The sequence below is a fragment of the Lytechinus pictus genome, chromosome 5, assembly GCF_037042905.1.
Source record: "Lytechinus pictus isolate F3 Inbred chromosome 5, Lp3.0, whole genome shotgun sequence".
Taxonomy (NCBI): domain Eukaryota; kingdom Metazoa; phylum Echinodermata; class Echinoidea; order Temnopleuroida; family Toxopneustidae; genus Lytechinus; species Lytechinus pictus.
In genome coordinates this window covers 20,721,018-20,738,051 of record NC_087249.1, presented here as the reverse complement: position 1 = coordinate 20,738,051, position 17,034 = coordinate 20,721,018, and the positions used below count along the sequence as shown (strand labels likewise).

Here is a 17,034-nt window from a genome sequence, read left to right as displayed (position 1 = left end):
TTTCATTAAAAATGTATTTATTCACTCATTCAAAACATTCTGTACAAATTTATGTAAATCTGAAAACACATTTCTATTGAAAATGAAAGAAGGATTTAAATGGTAATTTGGAATGGTATAATGCTACATATACTCGAATACAAACACGACAGGCATCCTGGGGAAACTGACCAGTGTGAATCTGACTTTTCTTTGTCATTAAGAATTTTCTCACATAAATCAGAGGGGAAAAGGACCATATTTCTTGATTGATTCATTTATTTATTTATCTATGATTTATTAAAATATCTTTATACAGGATAAACATATACAATGTTTATCAACATAGTCCTGTTGACATAAAAAATATATAACATACAGAAAAAATGCATAAAACAATTTAAATTCAGATATAGTAGTTAGAAAAAAAAAAGACTGTGTGACATTTTAAATGAAGGAGTCACAACGGGGTATGGGGAGGGTAACTCTCTTAAGTAGACTTGCGATAACAATTTCGATAGTACAAGGTCACAATCTACCTTTAAAATTATATAAAATGGGAAATGTATATCAAATATTATATAATAGTTAAAACTATGAGTTACAAACACAACAATGATTCAAATGCTCTACTTGAATCAAACAGTTAAAATACAAGATTGCACATGTTGATTGCTTCACAAATCTATTTCCATCAAAGTTAATTCACTAGAAAAGGTCTGTACTTTTACTTTCTCGGTAACCAATTTGTAACTGATATATAGACCAGTTCGTAGTTACTTCATGGACAATTTTGGTCAAATGACCTTTCATTTCTTTCATTAAGATAGGCAGATTTCAAAGCAAGATATAACGTAAGCTTGCCTTACATAGCAGGATGAAGAAATTGAATAGACCAGGTGACTAGAATAGCACACCAATGAACACTTTATGAAGGTATTTGTTGCATTCCTACTTTGGATGCATATCATAGCATGTTGCACAATGTACTTTGCAAACTGTGCAATACCAGTCGTTCGTGGACGCATTGTTGTTTTTTGTGGATGTAAATGAAAACCACAATTCAAAAGAATATATGAATAATAAAGACATCAAAGTTGGTGGTTATCTCATTAGATTTTAAACCACCATGTCACTTTAGATCAAATGACCTTCCTCTGATCATGCGTAGAATCTTTTGATCATGCGTAGAAAGGAACTACGAACTGGCTTATTGAATTAGATTCTTAGAATTTCCATACCTGGCTTTATGGATAATGAAAATGTATCAAATTAAGATGATCAACTATTTATTTCAGAAACACCATTCAGCCTGTACAGAAGAAAAACTCCTCTGCCTCTTTTTTAAGAGTAACCTGCTTGCTTGTCTAGTAATGAGCTGAAAAGTACTGTAACATGTAAAATTAGCTTTAATATTGGGACTGGCGGCAGATATGATAGAGTTTTACCCACTCCGATCTGAAATGGGGGAATTTGTGCTATCAATTTTAAAGTAAAAAGATCATATTTTTATATTCCAATCTATTTCCGCTCTAATTCCATGGCTTATTGCAGATTTTTTTAATACTTGCTGGCAGTCCTAAAGCCCAGGCAGGGAAAACAGGGTGGGCAAAGCTGTTCAAAATTTAACATCTTTGATGTTTTGTCATCATTTTTGTACCTGTAGAGAAAACTAGATGAACAAAAATTGCCTTTTTTTCAAAAGGGCTACAAAACGGCAACAAAAAATATGAAAATACTGAAATTTGAAAATATGAAATTACTAAAATTTGAAAGTATGAAAATACTGAGTATAAGTATGAAATTACTGAAATTCATACTTAAAATTATTGAAGTATGAAATAACTGAGAGAATAGTCTCATTTAGGTTTACATTCCTTGAATAAAAAGGAAACCCTCAAAGCTACCCTCCTTCTTCCCTTTGCTTTATCTTTTTCTCCTCCTCCCCCTTTTTTCTTCCTCTTTGGGGACGTAGTGTGGGATGGGAGGTGATTGGTTCCCTTGCTATGCGCCCGATTCATCATGAAATGGACTGTTTTTTAGATGTCAGCGTGAGAGATATGAAAATTGAAAGGCAAGAAAGAGAAAGATGAGAGTGAGAGATATCTTTCATGATATATACATGAGGTATAGTCCTTAAAAGGACTGTAAACCAGACAAGATCAATGACATGAAGTAGAAGTGTAGATGAGCTGAGATGAGAAGAGAAGTCCTGGTGGTAATGGTGAGTAGAAGATGAGTTGAGTCAGCCTAAAGTCTTAGTAGTGATAAGAAGATGATCAGCGATGAGTACATGAGCAGTGGAGAATCGAAGTTTGACTGTCCACAATCCGGACAGTCAAGTCCTAAGTCTGTTTTATCTGACCGACCTCTAACGTCACCATCATGACCTAGGCTCAAACCCGAAACCTCTGCATCAATCCAAAACTTCTGCCCACATCGGTCGGACAGGCACATGCCACAACGCACAGCTCACTGACTGGATAAAGAGTTGTTATACCAGTAGATGAAGCTGCCAAACTATCATCATAATTCCTCGCTGTACCGCTGGAAATCAAAACTAGCTTCCGTGTCTTCGTCCGATGATGAAATATCAATACCAGCACCCGACCTTCCCTTGGGTTGATCCCCCTGACCAATCTCTTTATCCTGACTTTCGTCATCCGAGGATTCCTTTCTCAGTTCTAGAGTACTGTCATCATCGTCATCGTCCAGGTCCTCGTCGTGTGCGATGCTCACGCCTGGGTTATGTCCAGTCTGACCCCGCTCCTTGGTCATCAGTTCGGTCTCTTTTCTCTTGAGGAACTTGAAGACTGACTTGAAACTGGTCCAGGATGTTTCAGCATGGACCTGGGTGCCAGCAGAGACCTGTTTGCTATCCAGAGGTCTCTTGGATGGTCTGGGTGTGTCCAGTGGCTGCACAGAGGAAACCCAGTTAACAGTGTGCTGAAGAAAAAGAAAAAAGAAGGAGATCATCATACAGTAAAGTCCTGGCAAAAGGGAATCCCTCCTTTGGGTACTATAAGAAATTTCACTTAACCAAAGGGAAGCGCTCTTTGAAAATACATGTAGCCGTAATAATTGCTTTTACATAATTCATGGGGGCATCTCATACATGAAAGACATTGTGTGAGTTATTTCCACTGAATAAATTGCTCTCAGAAGCCAATAAGATACATGGATTTCAGTAGCTTAAAACATTTTTCTAAGGGGACAAATTCAAAAACTTATTTCAATGGAATGATCCCTCAATCTCCTCGTTAGAAAATAAGAGCCCCAAATCAGAATTGAATTCCTTGAAAATCTAAAGCAGTTCCCTAACCCCCTAAACAATACCCCGGTGACCTTTCCCATCAACCTTTGTACAATGAGAAATTAAAATCTTATCCAAGTCTAACAAAATCAAACTGAAATTGCACATATGCTCAAGTATTTAAACAAATTACCTTTGCAAAAAATTTCTTGATGTTATGTGAAATTCCCAGTGTTGCCATGGAGTGGACGGAGTCGGTGAAAGCAACAGCAAATACTTTCTTCAAGAAGGATTGCTCTCTTTTACTGGCCTAGTGTGAGGAAAAACACAAGTGTGGACAATTCAATAATTAATATTGCATATCTAACACTGACTTTTATTCATGTGACATTTTTCTTTTGAATTTTGATCATCTTTTGAGGATAAAAATGTATGATGTCCTGGTCAGAGGTTGGTTAAGATTCATGAAAGTACAGGGCATACAAGTAAGCCAAAAGGTTTTTACAATGTCATTTCATATGTAGATCCAATACAAACTGTGTTTTCAGACAAAGCACAACTTTTTTGTACTGATTTAAAGTAATTTTCATAAAATTTATGTAAAGTTTATGTAAAGCAGCTTTTATTACCCGCCCCCCTCCTAAGAATGATGAATAATAGGTCTGTTATTTCTCTTAGATAATAAATCCAGAAAAGACGTTAAAAGGGGTCAATGGTTTCAAAGAATGGCTGGTTTGAGCAAGAACATTTATAATCGAGTAGTTATCAAGTTTTCAACTGTTTCACTTACTATATGTTCTGTGACACTGCCGCCCATGCTGTGAGCAACTATAGCAACGTGTCTCACAGGTCGACTGGCAATAAACTTATCCCACACATAGACGCCATGCTCATATGGACTAGAACTTTTCTATAAGAGAATGAGAAGAAATACAATTGAAAGATTATACATAGCAAGAACAAAGGAATGATCCCATCAGGGCATCTTTCATTGACAGGTTGTTTGTTACATGGGTTAAACTTGCTTGAAGTTAGCACAAGCTAAATGTGCAATTTACAACAAGAAAAAGCAAAAACAAAAGTTTGTTGATTACAGAAGGTGAGGACATCTACAAGGAATATTCAACTCATTAGTAGATCTCAAAGCAGGAGTTTGTAAACAAGAAGGAATGCAATCGACATTGGGACATTGACAGAACATAGATTATTGGAGGGTGATCAATTGCAAGTGTAGTTTGGGTCCAAATATCTTGCAAATTAAGGCTGGGTCAAAATGTAATAATGCTGTTAAAGCTGCCGCTAAAATTATAACCATTTTGATAATTATGGCAACCATTTGGGTAATTCAGTGACATTTTGCTATTAACCCATAATGCCCTACGACTCCATTCTAAAGCTGATATGATCCTCCCTTTTTTCAAGTCAAGAAAAAGACCCCCAGAAGCATAAAATGTGTCTTTATGCGTGTAAGAATGACAAGATTTTTATCCTGTCCCATCCATTCAAGTCCCACACAATAGCGTATCTAGCCAGGTTGAACACAATATCATTTCAGGGGCTATGATGTGTTTAAACAATAGTCAGCCTCTCAGAAACTACTGTGTCTAATCCAACTAGATCTGCACTCACTCCCACATGTACACATTGACGTACTGTTGTAGTCTAATATCTACTTTAAAAATTGTTAAATGTTTTTTAAATAAAAATGTAATGATTTAGGCCAAGTTAAAAGTAATCTCTAAATCAAGATTAGGCTTTGGCAATTACCAGGCCTGATTGTTTAAACTTACCCTAATTGGCACACTTCTCCCACTTGAATCTGGGCCTCTGTTTTCATTGGTATTCATGACTAGGACCTCATACCCCTCCTATGAAGAATAATAATATCACATATATTAACTGCCAGATTTCAAAGTAAACACTGCAAAAGTGAATTCTGTTTATGTTTTTTTTTACCTATCCTATGTATTAGAATACTGTACATGAAAACTGATTCAAATCTGCTTTGGTTTCAATGAGAGCGTGATGTCATTAAATCATGTTAGGTCAATGCTTCTTCATCACTACAAAACAATGTTGTTGTTTTGATCTTATTCATTAAACCTGAACATAATGATTAAAAAAAACAATACATTTCATCATGTCCTTTCAGCAACATTGTTACATCAAAGATATGCAATGATATATGTATTTTGGATGAAAAATACTCAATACATTCATTATCTTATTATAAAGGAATGCATGGCATCATACAGTACATGACAACTTCTGTTATGACAAACTTGACCTCCCCCCCCCCCCCCGATGATGATGGTAACCTGCAGTCATTATCTGAATAATAACTTTCTTGAGATCTTAAGATTTTTTATTTTGACGATGCGGTCATTGCCGCCGCCGTCAAAGAAAAGTGGAACCTTTGTATCACTTCTGCTATGAATGCCAGACAAACATGAATTTAATACAAGTGAAATACCTCCAATGCTTTCTTGATATAGGGGAGCTGAGTGCCGCTATCAAGGCAATCATTGATGATCAGCTTTCTAGCCCATTGGCCTGCTCTGACAGCACCGGAACCATTGATTAGAACCAGCAATTTGCCTCTGGTGGTTAACGCATTCTTACTGACAAACACAAAGCTTCTAGGCTCATTATCTTGATGGTCTGTCTGAGTGAGAGAAAGAAAGAAAGAGTAAATTATGGCTAGTACTGGAGCTACCTCTGTTCAACAAAACATGGCCTAATTAACTCTAATAGCCGCAAGATACTGTTATTCTAGTCAGCACTGTAAGTCAAACTTTTAATCAATTTGGGGTTTGACATTCACTTACAAAATATTGCACAACTTTACCACCACACACACAGGCATGGCAAATTGGTCTCAAAAGTTGCTGAAAACTTAAAAAAAAACATCATAAAAAACACTATGGTGTGAGCTTTTCACGTTGCAGATATATTGCAAATAATATCAAGGAGGGGCTATAAGGTTAACGCTTAACCTCAGCAAAAAAAAGGATGAAAAAATAATAATAATTTTGGTTATAAGGTGCAACAGAAACAGTAAACAGGGGTAATGCACAACTGAAAGGCCATTTATTCATAAAAAAATAAATGAATGGATGTATCAACATAAAGGTCGATAAAGTGAATTATAATAAAGCATCATACCACAAAATTTATCCTGTATAATTTTCACTGCATCTACGTCAAATCATAACAGTTTTCGAGCACTGTACAAATTAAATCTGGCATTTAGGGGATTAACTATTAAAAGCCAAAGACAGGCTTTATACTTAACACTCACTGGGATGTATATTCTTTCTAGCTTAGTCTCTGTCTCCAGGAGTTTATAGATGTGTTGTGTGATGATTTTACCGAGGGCCTCATACCTCCTCTGGTTGTATGTGGGATCACCTTTCTTGAATTCAAACTCATATGGCTTTCCTGTGACAGAGTGTCGTAGCTGGCCCTCTGGAAAAAAAATTATTTAAAAAAATGATAAGAATAACAAGTGGAACGCCTCTGGCAGTCTAGCCTGCATTACGCAATTCGATATATCAGCAGTGCTGCCTTTGAAAACAGCTAATGAATAATTATTCACAGAAGTAAACACTAATGTGACAATAAAATATTATGTACATTGACCCAAAATGACCTTTGACCATGATCATGTGACTAAGACAAGTGCAAAACAATCATTCATACTTGATTACCCTAATGTCAATGTTTCATGAGCTACAGTGGATCCATAAACTTTTTTTGTTATGCCGATTCAACACATACTCCAATGAATGACCTTTGACCTTGGCCATGTTCCTGAAATGAGCACAGGGTATTCAGAAATACATTGCTGCTCTTATGTCCAATTTTCATGAACTAGATCCATAAACTTTTTAAATGATGACAATTCCACAAATACCCCCAACATTACCAAAGTTTGTTGACCCTAAATGACATTTGACCTTGGTTATGTGACCTGAAACTCACACAGGATGTTCAAGGATACTTGATTGCTCTTATGTCCAAGTTTCATGGAAGAGGTCCATAAAACTTCAAAGTTATGATGACAATCCCTCAAATACCCCCAACATGGCCAAAGTTTGTTTGAACCTAGAGTGACCTTTGACCGTGGTCATGTGACCTGAAACTCGCACATGATATTCAGAGTGTGTGTGTGTGTGTGTGTATTTGAGTTTTGTCAGACGTGCATCAATCAGATATGATTATTTACGTCTGGGACCGACCTTTAACGTCACCATCCGAAAGACGTGACCAGGGCTCGAACCTCTGCATCAATTTGTAACTTCCCCGCATAGCTTGGATTACAGGCGCACGCCACAACGCCCAGAGATACGTGGTTGCTCTTATGTCCAAGTTTCATGAACTAGATCCATAAACTTTTAATGTTATGATGACAATTCCTCAAATAACCCCAACATGGCCAAAGTTCATTGACCCTAAGTGACCTTTGACCTTAATCATGTGACCTGAAACTCAGGCAGGATCTTCAGTGATACACTATTACTCTTATGTATAAGTTTTATGAATTAGGTCCATACACCTTCAAAGTTACGATAACATTTCAAAAACTGAACCTTGGTTAAGATTTCGATATTGATTCCCCCAACATGGTCTAAGTTCATTGACCCTAAATGACCTTTTACCTTGGTCATGTGACCTAAAACTCAGGCAGGATTTTCAGTAATACTTGATTACTCTTAGGTCCAAGTTTCATGACCTAGGTCCATACACTTTCAAAGTTATGATATTATCTATTTCAAAAACTTAACCTTGGTTAAGATTTCAATGTTGACAACGCCGCCGCCGTCACCGCTGCCGACGGAAAAGCCGCGCCTATAGTCTCGCTCTGCTATGCAGGCGAGACAAAAATGGCATGATTTATGAAGCCTTTTTTCTGAACATCAATGGTAAATGTCTCAGAAACCAGGAATGTGAAGAAAACAACTAAGCCACCTTAAGGAGTACAGAAAGACTCATGATATGAACAACAACAACAAAAAAGAACACAAGTAAGCTTTAATAATGGAAAGTTTGGGCTTGGCAGAAACTGTTTTTCAAAACAAAAACGGTATATGGCTCAGGTACATGGAATGTGAAGAAATAGGAGTTACAGTGGTATTGAGAAGAGGTTTGAGATAGAGGGGGCATGGGTTGAGGAGGGAAGATGATGAACCAGTGAAATGAGCATGGAATATGGAAGTGGATAGCATATTAGAGGAAAGGGAAGACCAAATATTACAGAGTGAAGAAGGAAAGAAGTAAGGTTGGTCTGAATGAGGTGGATGCTCAAGACAAGAGTGGGGGGGGGGGGGGGAGGGAGTGCCATCATAGCACAGGAGTCAGTAACCTTTCATAAGAGGGAAATTGCTGACTGAAATAAAAGATGATGATGATGATTTGGCAGTTTTAAGTTAATAGTGAGGGTACGTTGTTGTGTATCCTATTCCCATTCACTCTACCACTTGCACAAAAAAATTCATGAAAATAAAAGAGTCATGAAAATGATGCAGTTTTCACATGACTAGGGACCCACTGCAGCAAGACCTGATATTCAACCCAATCACAAGTCTGCATTTAGACTTATGATAAATTTCCTATTAAATTGATAGGCACCTAACTCTTTCTCACATAGCCTTGATGTCAAAAATCTCAAATTTGGCGGGAATCTCATGTCAAATACTTAAAGGTTAAAACCTCACATACTCTCTCCTAGCACATTAAACTAACTCTGAAGCAAAAACAAAGCTATGAAAACAAGGTGGTTCATGAACCACAAGTCTTGCCTGATTTGGCGATCAATAAAATATGCAATATGATCTTTGACCCCTAGATGACATTTGACCTTATCATCCTAATGAACACACATGTGGTTTTACCCAAGGATCGCATGTACCAAGTGTGAACATAATTGATGCATGAATAAAGAAACAAGAGCAAGATGAACAAAAACTTTAACATTTTTGTAACAGATATTACAAACCAGCAGGAAATGTGATTACTCGATATTGATTCCCCTAACATGGTCTAAATAAGTTCATTGACCCTAAATGACCTTTGACCTTGGTCATGTGACCTGAAACCAAGGCAGGATGTTCAGTAATACTTGATTACCCTTATGTCCAGTTTCATGAACTAGGTCCATATACTTTCTAAGTTATGATGTCATTTCAAAAACTTAACCTTAGGTTAAGATTTGATGTTGACGACGGCGACGCCGCCACTGGAAAAGCGGCGCCTATAGTCTCGCTCTGCTAATATGCAGGGGAGAAAAAAATTATAATTACAATCTCAAGATTACATGTATATCCTTTCCTGCATCCTGTTGCATCAAAAATAAAAAAAATAGCCATTTCCTTCCTATAACTGAACAACCAGGAAAATATTTGTAGATAAAATACCATCTGCAAACACTATCATAATCCATTTGAAATTGATATCAAGCAGATTCTTATAAAAACACTGCCCACTCACTGTAGTATCATGAAGTGGCCAACTGTTGGCATCTATAAAGCCTCAAATTTCATTTTTCAAGGAAAAGGTCACTTTTCTACAGCACACATTTACAGTGGTGCCCAAAAGTAAGTGATCCTCATTAGAAAATGAAAATAGTGAAAGTGTTCAACTTGTGGTTGTGCCATGTTTTAGATATATTGTCAAGTTAGGTGATGAAATAATACATTTGATAAAGTTTGTTTCGATGGGCTCGCCGGATATTGCAGTGATGTTTTCTGCATTCAACACTTGGCATGAAGGGAGTGCATATTGTGGTGGAATTTAGTTTCACCAACTGTATATATTGCTGCAAAAAAGGGAACATTATTACATGTAGGTGGAAAAAACAATGATATGCTTTTCATACTGCACATATTTTTCTTAAACCCCCAAAATTGGTTGGGCTAAGGAAGGTCTTAGCCCCACCAATTTCCCGGGGTTAAGCTTAGCCCACTTCGGTTTCACACTACCTCTTACCAAAGTGGGCTAGCACGGTAAGTAGTACGGTAATATCTGGCCCTGCAAAAAGCCAGGGTTAGCCGGCTTAATTACTGCGGTGCTAGCACCACGATTGGGTGCTAAGAGATGCAGTGTGAAACAAAACCGAGTTAAGGAAATGTGGGGCTAAGCATTAGCCAATCACAGAAGTCAAAATTGCACGTTGATCAGGCTCTGTTGGCAAAATCATCAATATTCATGAGCTGTGCGATAGTCCGGGGTTAAGGCTTTAACCCCGGCTAAGCAAATAGTGAGGGGTTAAGGATAGTCCAGGGTTAAGGATAGTATGGGGAAATGCAGAGTGAATAGCATATAATGGGCAAATGAGGCCGATTAATAAGGCATTCAAGGCCATGGCGTCAATGGCCTTGCATTAATGTAAGCTCTGTTTAATAAAAACAGGAATGTTCTATTTCATTTCCTACATTATTTTCTCTGTGTACAAACAACTTGTGTATTCAGACAAATAGCAACATGAGGAAGTTTAGTTCACAAGCAATTTCATAACTTGTATCTTTTTCGGTATTGGAAGAGGATAGAGTTATAACCAATTGCTATGCCTAAACTGCATTAGACTTAGGAACTGACACTTGATTTGATTTTGACTGCAAGTCTTGTACAATGCACAAATTGTATCAATTAATCCATCTTTAAAAACTCATGTCAGTTGGCCTAGCGTACTTTGTGTAAAAACCTCGCAATAAACATGAACAATTGGAGGAAAAAGACAGCTGAAAACAATAATAAAATGTTTTAAATGATAGAGAAATATATTGAAAACTCTCATACATGCACTTTTTCACAATGTGGTGCTATTTAATGATTTTTATTCAGAGTAAAAAAACCATTGTTGATGTAGTACACTTTGATGAGTATTACTAACCACTACATGTACAGTGGTTTGCACTACGGGTACACTTGTATTTAAGTCAACATTCTAGTAATCCTCCAAGTCAAAGCAATGTTTAGACAAGATTATGCATATTGGTGTGTTATAGTTAAGTCAAATTTCTAATAAGTCAAAAAGATTTCTGTGGCACTAAGATTCCACTTACGCAAACTTACCAGTATTTGTTAATAAGCATAAAGTGATAGTGTATATCTCAAGGTGTAAGTAAAATACCTGATATCAATGCTGGTAGGGGATTTTTGATAGAATTACACATGAAACAGGATATTAAAAAGCTGCATGCCAAAATTACTACAAGACAAGAATCAGGAAGTGATTTTTCTTATCACCAGGCATATGCCAACCAGATATGATTTCATCTTTGGCTCCTGAATTCTCAGTCATTATTTTGGAAGGAACAACATGATAATAATATTCTTCCACACAATTTTTTTAAATAATTTATTTAAAAAATCAATGAGGTATAAAATAAATTTCAAAAAAATTATTTGGAACATATTTTCGCAGGAATGTTAAAACATCAACAATAAGTGAGAACTAAATTTTTTGTTTGAGTCAGTTTAAATTCCCAGTTGGTCTACACCTCTGCAAAGTCTAATACCACTAAAAAAAAACATTTGGTCTACTTACTATTTAGTCTAATATCCACTTAGTCTAATACCCAGATGGTGTGGTTTCCACTTCGACTACTTATTAAAAAAATAAAAAATGTATTCATGAAGGCCATCATTCTGAACTCGCTTTAAATCAAACCCTGGTTTAAAGTTGTGGTTTAACTATGGAGAGCCAATTGGGACAAAAAACCCTAACAGTACACATTCAATTTATTAACTCATTTGACACTCAAATTGTTCATAATCGTCTGGGAATGGTAACTGAAGCATTTTCATTTTCATTATGAAAGCAACAGGAAACAAAATAGTAAACATTACAGATATACAATATATACAATTTTTTTTCAATTTTTTGCTCCCATAATTTCAGCACAGAAGTAGACCGTGGTCTAAGTTAAACCTGACTTCAGAATACGGGCCAAAGAGTTCATCTCATCATATAGACTAAGTGGTGTTTGACCAAATGATAAATAGGCTAAATGGCAATTAAACCAAATTGTAAGTAAACAAACTAGTTGTAAAAGAACTAGGATCAGAACATGTGAGATAAGACCGAAGGATAAGTAGATGAAGCAGAAGCAGACTATTAAAGTGGCAATTTTCCTTTTAGTCTGGGGTCAAAACTGATGATACAATCCAATATTTTCATGAAAAACTGCTACCTACTATCATTGAACTGGTACTGGAAGTCCTCTAGAGTTGTTGGAAACTGGTAAGATGACGATGATTGTTCCATACGACTCTTCTTTCTTGCTGGCCCTTCTTCGTTACCTGTGCAAGATCATCACAATGAAATTTCTGACTATTTCATTTCGATTCATTTATTGGTTATCACTTCAAGATAAAAACAATGATACATACATTTTATTTTACAAACAAACATAGCGATATAAATATCTCTAGTTGGAGGATCTTAAAAAGTACATGAATGGCTTGTTGGAAATGATCCTAAATACAGACCTGCCAACCTCTGGGAATGAAAAACTGTATTCTGTGATTAAAAAAACTGTATTTTTCCCCCACAAAGTGTATTTCATAATAAAATGCTTGGCGCACTCGCTCATCGCGGCGCTCAAGCTGCATGCAAGTTAAAATGCGCACTGCTCTTGCAGATGAAAAAAAAAACATTAAAACATGTGTATATCTTCACCCTGGTTTGAACAAAATGATTGAAAAAAAAAAAAGTTACCTGAAATTACATTGATCTAATAACCATATTTGTGCACGTTTTATGAAATAGAGACATAAAGAGATTATTTTTCTCAATAAATTACGTTTTATTTAAAAAAAAAACGTATTTTTCAAAGAAAAAACATACTGCCGTATTTTGGTTGCAAAAACGTACTAAATACGGCTAAAACGTACTGGTTGGCAGGTCTGTAAATAGAGATATATAAACAAAACAAAAACCAAGATGTTACAGTATATACAACAAGGATGGGGAATATTGCTATCATGTACAGTACTTGACTTCTATCCCAGTCTTGAAAGCATATATTGGAATATTGTCCAAATATTCAAACGTAGATCTAATACCTCTTTGATAAATTTGTGGCTGTTGATCAGATGCGAATCTGGTTGATTCTGAGCAAGAAAGGTCAAGGTCCAGAATCCAGTATAATCTGTATTGTAGTTATTCATATATATCCATCCATATCATAATCATTTTGACTTGGATATTTTCATAAACCACATGCTCACAATGTTACCAGTGCCTTGTAACATGAAGCTTAGCAATTGATCATAGCATTGATTTTATAATTGATCATACATAATAATTGATGCAATCAATCGTAGAAATCAGTCCCATGATCAATCGCTAAGCTTCATGTCACGTGGCACTGTTTACCTCTTTCTACCCGGTCTTGTCTGGTGCTCATGATGTCTTGCGAATCTGGGAGACAATACACTGACCAAATCTGTTTGAATTAAACAAGGATGAAATAAGACAAAAATCATGAACAAAAATGTTCTTTTCAAGAAAATGAGTTTCATTATGAATGAGATAAATATGTATTTCAGAGCTAAATATCATCCCTTTGATAGAAAGCTGTTTCTCTCTTTACACGCTGAATTAATTTTTTTTTTTGGCGGGGGGATGACAATGGAAATTGTTTTCATGGTATTTTCTCTGTATCTACATCCATATTGCACCATTGATACTGTTCATTGCATAAGCCCTAAATTATAGCCATTTATAATATGTTCTAATGTGAAGGCACAGGAAAAAAATTATTACAATTTTTAATGAGCAAAATTGCAACAAAGTGTGGTAAGGGTTAATCTTTAAATCTCACTCTCCTTAAGTAATATAGTGAGTGATTGTATTACCGACCGGCCTTGTATTACCGAACGTGCGCATCATACGCATCAAAAAATAATTTCATACGCTCAAAATTTTGTTACATCCTTTCAAAGAGAACTTGAATAGAAAGATGATGAAAAATTGTCAAAAACACATTTTAAAACTCTTAAAGGGGAATGAAACCTTTGGAACAAGTAGGCTTGTGTCAAAACAGAAAATCAAAGAATAAGAACAAAGAAAGTTTGAGAAAAATCTGGCAAATAATGAGAAAGTTATGAGCATTTGAATATTGCAATCAATAATGACATGGAGATCCTCCCATTGGCAACGGGACAAGGATGTGTGATGTCACATGTGAACAACTTTGATGGACTACAAAATACCCCCAAATTGTCTCTTTTTGCTTTTTCTTATGGTGATACAAACTCTTTATCCATGATGTATTCTTTAAAAATCTATATTACATGCTCTCCTATAGAAAGAAAACATGATCTACTGATAGATGTGATAAAAGAGGCAGTTTAAGAGAAATATATACTTAAGTAATGGGGAGAGTTGTTCACAAGTGACATCACACATCTTTGTCGCATTGCCAATGTGAGGATCTCCATTGCATTAGTGATCGCAATATTTAAATGCTTGTTACTTTCTTATTATTTGTTCGATTTTTCTCATACTTTCGTTGATCTGTTTCTTTGATTTTTCTGTTTTCACACAAGCTATCTTGTTCCAAAGGTTTCATTCTCCTTTAATATTCGAAAAATAATAAAATATGGTCAAAATAGCGCATCAGTGATTTTGTTTTCTCAACTTTTCCCATAGAAAACACACGTTCGGTAATACGATACCTTTTTCAAGTGACCAAAATATTTCACATGCGAAGAGGGGTCCGATTGGAAGTTAAATCGTAAAAAGGAAAATCGATTTCGGCCAAATTTTTACATATTTATATTTTGTAGGTAATTGTGTATTCATGGTGAAAGTTTGGTGAAATTTATGAGAATAGTGTGTTTGATATGATTGAATTCATGAAAAGTGTTCGGTAATACGATCCACTACCATACCGGTATAGTGTATGAGTGTGTAAAAACAATTTTAGTTTGGCTTACCACATTCAGAGAAATGATGCATAAAACCAGCAAATCGTGGATCCTGAATTTCACTGTTATCTGAAGAAGAACATTCATTCCTTAATGGTTAAGCAAGACCATGACCAAAACTCTGAAACAAAATAACAGAAAATTAATCCATGTTACACTAGAACAGAAGTAGAACTGAATTCTGAATAAATTTGGACTGATTTGAATTGGATCCTAATGATCGAAGGAAGGAACAAAAGAACGAAAAGAAAAGAAATAAAGAAAAAAAATGTATCAATAGATCTAAATAAAATAGTAAATGAAAGAAAGAAATAGGCCTTAAGAAAGAAGGAAAAGAAAGAGAATAGAAGAGAAAATAAAGAAACAGTAACGTTAGAAAGAAATTCATTTATTTAATAACAATTTTTTCATTAAAAACAAACAAAAAGAAAGAAAGAAAGAGAGAAAGAAATAAAGAAGCTTAATTTCAAGATTAGAGCTAATAAGAATACAATAAAATGTCTGAAATTGTTAAATAAATCCCCAGAAACGACGTTAATTCCTGTCTACCCACCCCCCCCCCCCCCAAAAAAAAAAAAAAAAAAAAAAAAAACATTGACATGGAAGAGAGTGCACGGGACTGCAATGCGGCATACCGTACCTGCTATCTGAAGGGAAAAAATGACACTGGTAACCAATACATCATTCTACAATAAAATATAATTGCACGTTAGAAGAGGTAAAATCTTTTCAAAAAGAAAGAAAATATGCAAATTTACCTCTACCACGATTTAGAATAAAAGATTAAGCAGAACAGAAAGGCAGAATCAGACAAGACGGAGATAGCTGGCGTTCATATGATCGAAGATGGCGCTCCATTGGTTGTCTCGGATCTGTCAAAGATATTTGAATCATCATCGTCATCGTCATCATCACCCATCATCATCATGCATCATCATCACCACCACCACCGCCCTCATCACCATCATCATCATCACCATCATGATCCGGTCATGATCAACATCCACCATCATCAACATCAATCGATCAATTTTTTTTTTCAATAACAGGTATATTAAAAATGAAAGAAAATCGTATTTTCATGAAAATATTTTTTTAACAACACATACAAATTGCACCATATTGTAAATGAACATGGTGAACTTAAATCAAATACTTATTTTAGATCAATTGGTCTAAATGACGACGAAATAGTAACGATTAATGAAATATTTGCATATGTTCCTGTGGAATGGAAAGTCTGAATTAAAAATTTATACTTTAGTTGATGGTTTGAAGATTGAATTTATTTTCTTTAAAAATGTTTTCCAGTTTGAGTCAGTCTGTTCAAAACAATTGTATAGATCATGTATAAAAAAGATTGCCGACATCGGACTGTCAGTTTTTACAATCTCGAATCGTCATATACATGTCTGAAAAAGAAATCGAAAAAGTATTTTATTGTCCAAGCAATTAATTAAGAAGGATGAGGAAGGGATGGCTTAACCCGGTTTGCACACGTGCGGGGTTGGCTGATCTGTCACTATAAATTGTCCTCTTTTCTTTACTTTGCATGTTACTTTCTTTTCTTTTCTTTCTTTCTTTCTTTCTTTCTTTCTTTCTTTCTTTCTTTCTTTCTTTCTTTCTTTCTTTCTTTCTTTCTTTCTTTCTTTCTTTCTTTCTTTCTTTCTTTCTTTCTTTCTTTCTTTCTTTCTTTCTTTCTTTCTTTCTTTCTTTCTTTCTTTCTTTCTTTCTTTCTTTCTTTCTTTCTTTCTTTCTTTCTTTCTTTCTTTCTTTCTTTCTTTCTTTCTTTCTTTCTTTTTTTTTTTCTCTCTCTCTCTTTCTGTCTTTCTTTCCTTCCTTTCTTCTGCTTTTCTTTCTTATTT

At 35.4% G+C, this 17,034-nt stretch overlaps 1 protein-coding gene across 1 annotated transcript; it reads right to left on the bottom strand.

Annotated features, from left to right (window-relative positions):
• On the bottom strand, nucleotides 1-16,035 carry LOC129262299 (cotranscriptional regulator ARB2A homolog). Its single transcript, XM_064099986.1, has 10 exons — nucleotides 15,928-16,035; nucleotides 15,179-15,290; nucleotides 13,614-13,683; nucleotides 12,431-12,535; nucleotides 6,534-6,700; nucleotides 5,706-5,897; nucleotides 5,023-5,100; nucleotides 4,023-4,142; nucleotides 3,426-3,542; nucleotides 1-2,925 (listed from the first exon to the last, which is right to left on the bottom strand). The coding sequence occupies exons 2-10, from the start codon at nucleotides 15,254-15,256 to the stop codon at nucleotides 2,506-2,508; spliced, it is 1,347 nt and encodes a 448-aa protein (XP_063956056.1). The 5' UTR covers nucleotides 15,257-15,290; nucleotides 15,928-16,035; the 3' UTR covers nucleotides 1-2,505.
• Nucleotides 16,036-17,034: the final 999 nt, after the last annotated feature.

Bases quoted from the DNA above. Each gene is read 5' to 3' on its own strand.
- LOC129262299 (XM_064099986.1), bottom strand. From the start codon at position 15,256: ATGAATGTTCTTCTTCAGATAACAGTGAAATTCAGGATCCACGATTTG. The intron at 4,143-5,022 runs GTAAGTTTAAAC...ATTCTCTTATAG, and splicing joins GGAGAAGTGTGCCAATTAGG to AAAAGTTCTAGTCCATATGA. The intron at 3,543-4,022 runs GTAAGTGAAACA...TCCTCACACTAG, and splicing joins GCAGTGTCACAGAACATATA to GCCAGTAAAAGAGAGCAATC.